At 42.6% G+C, this 9,000-nt stretch overlaps 1 protein-coding gene and 1 pseudogene across 1 annotated transcript; one reads left to right on the top strand and one right to left on the bottom strand.

Moving 5' to 3' along the window:
* Positions 1 to 834: 834 nt before the first annotated feature.
* LOC103375214 (solute carrier family 2, facilitated glucose transporter member 11 pseudogene) lies at positions 835 to 2,618 on the bottom strand (annotated as a pseudogene).
* Positions 2,619 to 3,314: 696 nt separating this feature from the next.
* On the top strand, positions 3,315 to 8,994 carry LOC103375213 (RNA-binding protein with serine-rich domain 1-B-like). Its single transcript, XM_008305428.1, has 7 exons — positions 3,315 to 3,357; positions 5,264 to 5,410; positions 5,725 to 5,904; positions 6,126 to 6,228; positions 7,190 to 7,343; positions 7,689 to 7,830; positions 7,951 to 8,994. Coding segments are annotated over exons 1-7 (828 nt in total). The 5' UTR covers positions 3,315 to 3,355; the 3' UTR covers positions 8,051 to 8,994.
* Positions 8,995 to 9,000: the final 6 nt, after the last annotated feature.

Genomic DNA, 9,000 nt, shown 5'->3' with positions numbered 1-9,000 from the left:
AAGATTGTAAGCCTGCCTAGGTAGGCTTAAAATTTGGCCACACCTCATTAAAAAGAAACAGCACTCGTCTATGTATGAGATAGCTGATTGTTGGATCAATAAACAATTCAATTCAATTCAATTAAAAAGAATGATAAGATTGATTTCACCTAGACTAAATTAAACTCAAACATACTTATGTAGTATTTGTACCAGTCTAGTGTGACTGTTACACATGACAAAAGATGTATCACACCTCTTCATTTGTATTTGAATGAAGATGTTGGTGTGACCCTTTGATGGTTACAGCATTAAAGAATTTGAGGCTCACACACATGGTGAAGTGTGGAGATTATAGATTTAACATTTGCCCAGGCAGGATTACAATCTCATTTATGATATTAGAAGGATTTTAATTTGGTCTAGGCAACATCAAAATTTTACTTCTGCCCAGTCAGATTTAAAATCTACCCAGACCAAATCCAAATTGGAATTTGGACTGTGACATTTATTTGTTGTTAATATACTACTTTCTAGTTTGCTTCAAGGACACGTTCCATAAACACACAGTAGACAGGCCTCTACACATTCTGCACATGCACACTTCTGCCAAACATGCACACTCCGGCCCTTGTAGTGTACCTGCTGTTCACAAATTTCTAACTACATGTGGATGTCCACAGAGGTGCCTGCACAGACTCTTGTGATGATAAAATGTACAGCACTCAGAAACCAATAGACCTTCAACAGATATTCATATATATACTGGCCTTAGAGTTACGATTACAGTCGGGTTAAGTATCAGGTTGCTGTTCAGTTCTGTGTGACCATGCTCTATGTAAGTACAAAGGTTGTTTAAGTCATAAATTCAGAACAGGACATTCTAATTACGCAGCCATCATCTCCAATAAATATGACACATATGATTTAATCTACACAGTAATCTACCCAGCAGTGAAGGTGCATAAGGATAACACAAAGGCACTACTTGCTTTATTTCCAGTTTTACTGGAGGTCAAAGTTCAGTCTTCATTCTTTTGGTCAATATCAATTTCAGCATCATGTGTTATAGTAGTAGAAGAGCAGGCTTTACCCAGCTGGTAGTGATCCTTCAGGGGCTCATTTACTTGCCCGTTTGGCATTTCTCTCATTTTCTGTCCATTTTTTCTATCAAACTCAGCAGTAATCTGAGCCAGCGTCTTGCCCTTTGTCTCTGGCATGGTGAGCCCAAAAAACACAGCAGATCCCACACACACGGCCAGGAAAGGCAGGAAGCAGAAGTTCCCCAGGCCTTTGACGATGAAGGGGAACAACATTCCAACCAAGAACAGGCTGATCCACATACATGAGCCCGCGACCATGTACGCCGCTGGCCGAGCTGCCTGGTCAAAGATCTCAGCCGGTAAGATCCCCGTCACCCCTGCAGGGCCCAAGCCGAAGCTGAGGATGTAGGCGAACACACATGCCATGCTAAGGTATGCCATCCCTGCAACGCTATGGCTCTGCAGAGTAAGAGCTACAGTGAAGACTACACTCCAGCAACTCATAAGACTGTACCCCCCGACGAGAAGGTACCTTCTGCCCACGCGCTCAATCAGGAGATTGCTCAGAATAGAAGCTGTTAGCTCAGATGCGCCCGTGCCGATGGCGAAGTACTGAATTTTCTCCGGTGGGATTCCTGCTTCCAGAAAGATGTAAGAAGCATAGAAGTAGATGGAATCGTTCCCACACAGCATCATGGCGCTACTAGCAACCATGACTGTCCTAAGTTGGGATCGTAGGCTGCTGTCCTTAAATAGGGACCAGGGTGTTTTGGCAGAAGCTGTAGATCCAGACTGTAAGGCAGCTGACATTTGCTGCTCCTGCTCCTGAAGCATCTCCTCCATCTCCAGGGCAGGAGCCTCCCCTCCACGGAGTCTCCCGAGCGCCTGGACACATCCTTCCCTGTCTCCCTTGTCAATGAGAAGGTATCTGGGGCTCTCAGGGAACCAGGGCAGGGTAACCAGCTGGATCAACCCTGGCAAAGCGTTACTGGCAAGTAAGTAGGGCCAAAGAGGCTCTGCACCCAGCACCTCAGTGATTCCCACAACCTGACCCAAGAAGATGCCAAACGCAGTGAAAACAGCAGATGAAAAAGCTACAGCACCTCTGAGATGTTTGGGGGCACTTTCCCCAAAGTACATGGGCTGGACGTTCATACTGACACCTGAGTTAATCCCCACCAGAAAGCGAGCGAGGATGATCATCTCGAAAGCTCTGGCCAACCTGGATGTCAGCACCAGCACAGCACCAATAAACAGGAAGGAGTTGTTTAGAAGTAGTGACTTCTTTCTACCAAAGCGGACCGCCATAGGCCCCGCTAACAGGGCCCCCAGCAAACCGCCCAGTGAGAACGCTGACACGACAAAAGTCCACACTAGTGTCACCTGAGGGGTGTCCAAGCCTTTACCCCAGCGCTCCACGTAGGTGTCATTGATGAATCTCTGGATGTAGCTGGTGGGAGAGTTGATGATGGAGATGTTGTAACCATACTGGAAGGTTCCTCCGATGGCAGCAGAGCACACGGTCAAGGCAAGAGTCCTGGCACTGCCGGAGGGTTTCCTGGTTTCTTCTGGCTCACTATCTCCCGTGGAGCTCATCTGAAAGCTGGTTGTCACAGGTGGAAATGTGTGTACCTTTACCTCTGAGTCCCACAGCCCTCAATTCACCCTGAGCCCTGAAGTTAGCTTGAAGTAGTTTAGCTCTCTTGATAAACGAAATAAGACATACAGAAACTACCTTTGGTCTTTGGTCAGGGAACGTTGTCCTTGTGAAGCAGCTTGATAGGAAGGGGAACCAATTCAATGGTTGAAGCCGGGAGTAGGTGGTGCTATTATTCCCTAACAATGAACTGTCAGGCAACTGTGTGCTGCTCACAATTCACAGGTTTATTATTAACTACGCTTTATTGACTTAAATGTTAGCTTAACAATATTGCTAAAAACATCAAAAATAGCATAATGAATAAAAAAAGGGGGGAAAAGAACATTTATAAGATGAAATAAAAAATTAAATACGATTTAACAGTCCCTCACAGTCATGTGCATACGTTTTGTTGCATTGAACCTCAAGCCAAAGTCGAGTTTAAACAGTAACATGTAGCATATAACATATAAGATAGTGTTTATAATAAGCACCTGAGCAGACATAACCAGCGATACATAACCGGTTTAATTACAAACTATTGCTCTGACAGCCTGAGCTGAGGGAGTAAAACTCCCATCTCAGTCACATGTCTGTCCCGGTGTGTCTATCGACCTGTGATTGGTTTACACCGAGCCGAAACCTACGTCATCTCCCTGCGACTATTGCTGTCGCGAGTAGGCGTAAAGCAGAGATGTGAGTAAACGATTCCATTTCGTTTTTTTCTTACTTATGCACGTCCAATAAACGGCAACATACCGCACCAGAGTCGTGGATATTTTGGTTTTAAACGTGCATTACCACTTCATAAATTGTCATTATTAGCTGTCGAGCTACCATGTTCAAATATTTGTCGAGCTAGCAAGCTGCTTATTTATCACACCTGTCATAGATATACCACAGCGAGTCAATGAGCATGTGTCAGTTTTGCCGATAATTTACTATCAGGTGAATTGCTTGAAGAAAATCTATCGTTGTGTAGTTCAGTGCACAGGCACATTTCTGGGACATGGCATTAGTAAAATTCTTGCCTGTCTGTTGGTGAGCTGACTGTAACACAAGCAAGTTAGATATAATCTAATAATTCTAGGCAGATAAAACTGCTCAACCACAATTTGATGGACTGTAATTGAAGGATCAGTTCCATAAAGTGAGACTATCAAACAAGCAAGGCTTATCTCAGTTAGAATGACTGACCTGCATGGTATTTCTCTTTAATAAAGCTGACTCAACATAGGACAGGCTCATTTGCTCTGCTGGGAAACTAACGTGGTCCAGATCGGGCCACTGTCAGGCTAAATCTGAGTTGATCGTACTGCAGACTCTCAGTATCAGTCCAAAAATTACTTAAATTACACATTAATAATTAAAGAGATGCACATGCATTGTATGGTATATGATATCATATTTTTAGACTTATGCAACTTAGAATACGTCTCAAATCTGAATTACCCCAAAAACATTATCATTGGCACATAAATAGTAAACTGTACAACTGCAAAATTTAGGCTATAATGACCTGAAATGCAGTATCTAAAATCATATGCCTCTATTTTCTTTATATGAAACCATGCTTAGAGATGTACTGCTGATGAATACATTTTAAACAATGTCAAAAAAGTAAACCTAGATGTGGTTAGTTAGTGAATGGTTTGTTCATGAATGTGAAAAGGTCTGAAGAATCCCTCAACCCTTTGGCAATCATAGTGTATTTAATCAGTTTGCAAACTGTGCTGTACTGTTGAGAGTTATGTTTAGAACCAAGAGATACAACACTTAAAAAGCACTGGATTTAGGTTTTATTTATCCCTGGTAATAAGAATATCACTAACGAGGAAACGGTTGAATAGTAGTTGCTTCAGCCGGCTGTGCATTGTAAAAATTTGTTAAATAAAAAGAACACTTCGTTTTATGATACTACGCCGCCATGCTTTAATAGTAAATACAAGAAAAGCAAGCATGCAGGTGTCTTCAAGTGAAATAGTCACAAACAGCCCTCATACATGAATCATATATCAATAACAGGTTAATTTGATATATGATCAACAATGACACAGATACAGAAAAAGTTGCACATTTTCTCTCTGTGGAGGAATCTGATTTATGCTCGACCTCTCTGGCTGTTTCAGAATAGTGCACACATGCAATTACTTGCAATGACTTTCTAAACCTGTATTGAATTAGCCTGTTTGCGGGACTTGAACTGATCTTTATGGAAACATTTTGGCCCTCATTGATTTGTTAAGTTCATTCAAGTCAGGTATTGGACTTTACCCCCTACTTGTCTTCAGACGCTTTATTGAGCAGGCTCCTTGTTGCATGATTATGTACAGTAATGGTACTTTTAAAAAAAAAAAATTAAAAAAAGGTGAACAATCTGACATTGTTTGTATGGCTGTAAGTTTTTCAAAGGGGCCCATATGTTTTGCATAAGTATTGCCATGTAACGATACCTACACTTGTTAACAGTCAGCATAGTCAGCAAAGTTTTGATGTTTCTGTAAGCAAACACATATTGTATTTTTGCATACTCAACATGTGTCTGATATCACATCTACTAAGTGATATCAGGTGTCTTAATTTGTGTTATTTTCTCTCATAGGGCGCCTTCTCCAACAAAGAGGAAGGAGGATGACAAAAGTAAACAGCGTGGTAAGGAGAAGTCAGAAACCAAAAAAGAGGGAACTGACAAAGACCGGGGCCGAGAGAAGAACCGAACCCGTCGCAGTGCTTCCAGTGGGAGCAGCAGGTCAGAGGCTGTTCTTACAGAGTAAATCTGAAGGCTGCCAGGTTACATTCTACTCATAATCTGGCTAATTTATCATTTCAAAAGATCTGTTCATGCAGACCTGGCAGCAGACAGGAAGAGGGAGGGGGCGGGGGAGGTAGAAGACATTTCTTGTAATTGCACTAAGTGTCTCATTTGTGGTATCTCCAATCTAACCCCGCTCTCCCCCTTTTGTTTTGAACTCATTTAACTTTGATTAAATTTTTGAATTAAGCCCGTCCATCACCGCTCAGTCATCAGATCCATCCCATGTTAAAGTCTAATATGTCGTTAAGGTCCAGCTCGAGCTCCAGCAGCAGCTCAGGTTCCAGCTCCGGATCCTCCAGCGGCTCCAGCTCTTCAGCGTCCAGCCACTCGGGCTCCTCCAGCTCCCGCTCCTCTTCCTCCTCCTCGTCATCGTCCTCGCCGAGCCCCAGCCGCCAACGCCACAACAACAGACGGCGCTCACGCTCAAAGTATGAAACTAGTGACTAGGAAGTAGATAACTACTTAAATGTGGTAATGAATCAAACAAGTGCTGAACATGAACTCTTTAGTGGCTCAACTGTCCAACCCTCACACTTGATTCTGGTCTTGTAGCGCTGGTGTAAAAAGGAACTTAGACTTTAATTTAATTCAAAGTGAGAGCATTTTATTGATAAACAAAATATTAAATGAAAGTGAAACATCTCTGTAGATCAAAATCAGCAAAGAAGGACGACAGAGATCGACGGCGTAGGAGCCCCACACCCAAACCTACCAAGGTCTACCTGGGCCGGCTCACCAGAAACGTCATCAAGGTAAACTCATCACCAGAAGTGCTTTAAAAGATCAGAGTTGTTACGAATTCACTTTATTGGTTTACACTACTTGTGTGGTTAAATCTTGCTTGAATAGCAGAAAAACAGTTTGGAGTATTTGGGTCTTTCTTTAGTCTAAAATCTTCCTTAATATTTCCTAAACAACACTGGGGGGAGGAAATGTAGTAACCAGATTAAGGTTGTTTTTACACAGGACTTACATCACCTGCAGTAACCTCACTGCTGCATCATCTTGCAGGATGTGAATAAGTGACTCACAATGTGGATAGAACCCACAGGAAGCAATTAGTGGCACAGTGTCATAAAAAAAAGAAAATAAAGAGACTCCTTGCTTAAACACAATGTAGTGATTACAGGTTCAGTTGTCTTGTGTGTGCATGAATGTAATTAAAACATGAAGAGAAAACAGATGCAAGTGTTTGCATAAAAAAGCTGCTGTATAATCCCATCACTTATGTAATACCTTCATGCCTCTTATCTGGTTACGATGAAATTATTAGAGCATTTACGATCATTCCAGTCATCCTAAGCAGACGAGTTTTTAATGCCTCCAGAGAGTGTGATTCTATTTGGCAAGTGTAGCAAAGTTAATAGGTTTTCAGATGGTAGGAATTTGAAGTTTGGCTCGTACCGGCAGCAGAAAAACAGATCAAAAAAGGGTGAGCAAAGAGTAAGTCTAGACACTGGCAGGGAATCAGAAGAGGCAGGTGATCAGGTTGGAATAAGATACTATCTGGCAGGAAATGAATGAAACTTGGCCGACCGTGGAGCTAATGAGGGATACAGGTTAGAATGGGGGAGTGGGGATCAGGTGACTAGGAACGAATGGAAGGAGAGTTAGGAAATGTCAAAAACAGGCAGACATGAAAGAATTGCGTGTAGAATTAGCAAAACTGTGATAGAAACCTACAGACTACTTTTCTCTGTTCTGCTCTTGAAGGAACACATCCAGGAGATCTTCTCCACCTACGGCAAGATCAAGATGATCGACATGCCCATGAACCGCATCCACCCTCATCTGTCCAAGGGCTACGCTTACGTAGAGTTTGAAACCCCCGAGGAGGCGGAGAAGGCCCTGAAACACATGGATGGAGGTAGGAGGAGGTGGAGGGACGAGAACGTGAAAGACTGGAATGAAGAGATCACTTACTCATGTACAGTCGTCCTCAAATGTATTCATACCCTCCCATTAAAGAAGGAAAAAACAGGTGTCTCTGAAATATGTTGAAATTGAGAAAAGTAATAATAATTTAATGAAAATCATGACATTGGTTTTGAATTGTAGTTCAACAGAAATATGAAAAAATAAAAATAAACAAGTATGATGGACCCTTAAACTAATATTTTGTTGAGCAACCCTTTGAGCCAATCACTGCAATCAAGTGTTTTCTGTAACTCTCAATCAGACTTAGAGCGGCTCTTACGCTGATGTCTTTCAGGTCAGATTGACGGACAGGAAATCACAGTTACTGCCGTGCTGACTCCCACGGTGCGCCCCCCACCTCGCAGGCTGTCCCCTCCCCGCAGAATGCCTCCCCCGCCCCCGATGTGGCGGCGGACTCCCCCACGAATGAGGAGAAGGTAATCAGCACGAGAGCAAGGAGCAGTGGTTCATGTAGGGAAACAACAGACAGCTGATGCTTTCTTTGACAACATTCTTTGTGCCTTTGTCCTGCTCCACCTTGCCTTCTCTCTCCTCAGGTCTCGGTCTCCTCGGCGACGCTCTCCAGTGCGGCGCAGGTCTCGATCGCCCGGCCGCCGCCGTCACCGGTCGCGCTCCAGTTCCAACTCCTCCCGCTAGAGATCTGGAAACTCCCCGTCTTCCCCTCTCCATCTGCTCCTCTGTTTTGTCTTTTTTTTTTTTTTTTTTCAGTGGGACAAAACAAACAGGAAAGAAAATTCTGTGCTGTTACCTCATTCAGTGATGAGAACACAAATACTGGAAATATTACTCACCCAGTAAATAATTTTGGCCAGTGTGGGCATGAAAACAATGTGAATCTTATCTCTCAGTCACCGGATCTCAAAAGATTTTGAAGCAACAGGTTAGACAGCGTTCTCCACCACCGTCATCAAAACAAAAAATGAAGGAGTATCTCTGTCTCTGAATCAATGCCAAGGTGCACTGAAGCTGTTCTGGCACTTAATGTTGGTTTCACCTTTAATTTATCACCTCTCTGTATATATAAAATCGTAAAACCAACACTAAAATATGTTTTATTTCTAAATAAATTAAAAGACAAGATATTTTCCAGACAGCCATTGTTTCCAGTGTAGCTTAATTTTCTAATGAACACTATAACAGTAAACTCCATCACTGTTGCTGACCCCTGCTGTAGGAAGTGAAAGTGGTTCCTCTGGAGACACGACTGTTTTGCAGATAAATAGAGATTTCTCACTCTGCACTAAGTATCTGCCGAGAATAAGTATGACTTCAGGAAAGTTTTAGCTGAAACAGCAAATTATCAGTGAGGATTTTAGCGAGTAGGTGTAGCCCAATGAATAGACTTCTGAGGACACTGATGTCAGTATTTAGGAATATATAGCACCGAATACACACACGATCCTTTCGTTTTTTCCCCCTTTTTTACTAAGAAAGGACATTTTACTGTGAAAATAAACCTGTTACACGCGCAGTTTTTAGTGAGCTACTATTGGCCTGCTCGACTTATCGCTCTACCTCCTGCTTTGGTGTTATTTTGTGGATTGTGCACACTATTTGACTTAAATCTACTACTGTGTCTAATACTG

The sequence above is a fragment of the Stegastes partitus genome, unplaced genomic scaffold (genome assembly GCF_000690725.1).
Source record: "Stegastes partitus isolate 25-593 unplaced genomic scaffold, Stegastes_partitus-1.0.2 Scaffold2503, whole genome shotgun sequence".
NCBI lineage: Eukaryota > Metazoa > Chordata > Actinopteri > Pomacentridae > Stegastes > Stegastes partitus.
This window is presented reverse-complemented; position numbering and strand designations above follow the sequence as displayed.

Bases quoted from the DNA above. Each gene is read 5' to 3' on its own strand.
- LOC103375213 (XM_008305428.1), top strand. The intron at 7,344-7,688 runs GTAGGAGGAGGT...GATGTCTTTCAG, and splicing joins CCTGAAACACATGGATGGAG to GTCAGATTGACGGACAGGAA. The intron at 7,831-7,950 runs GTAATCAGCACG...CTCTCTCCTCAG, and splicing joins CCCCCACGAATGAGGAGAAG to GTCTCGGTCTCCTCGGCGAC.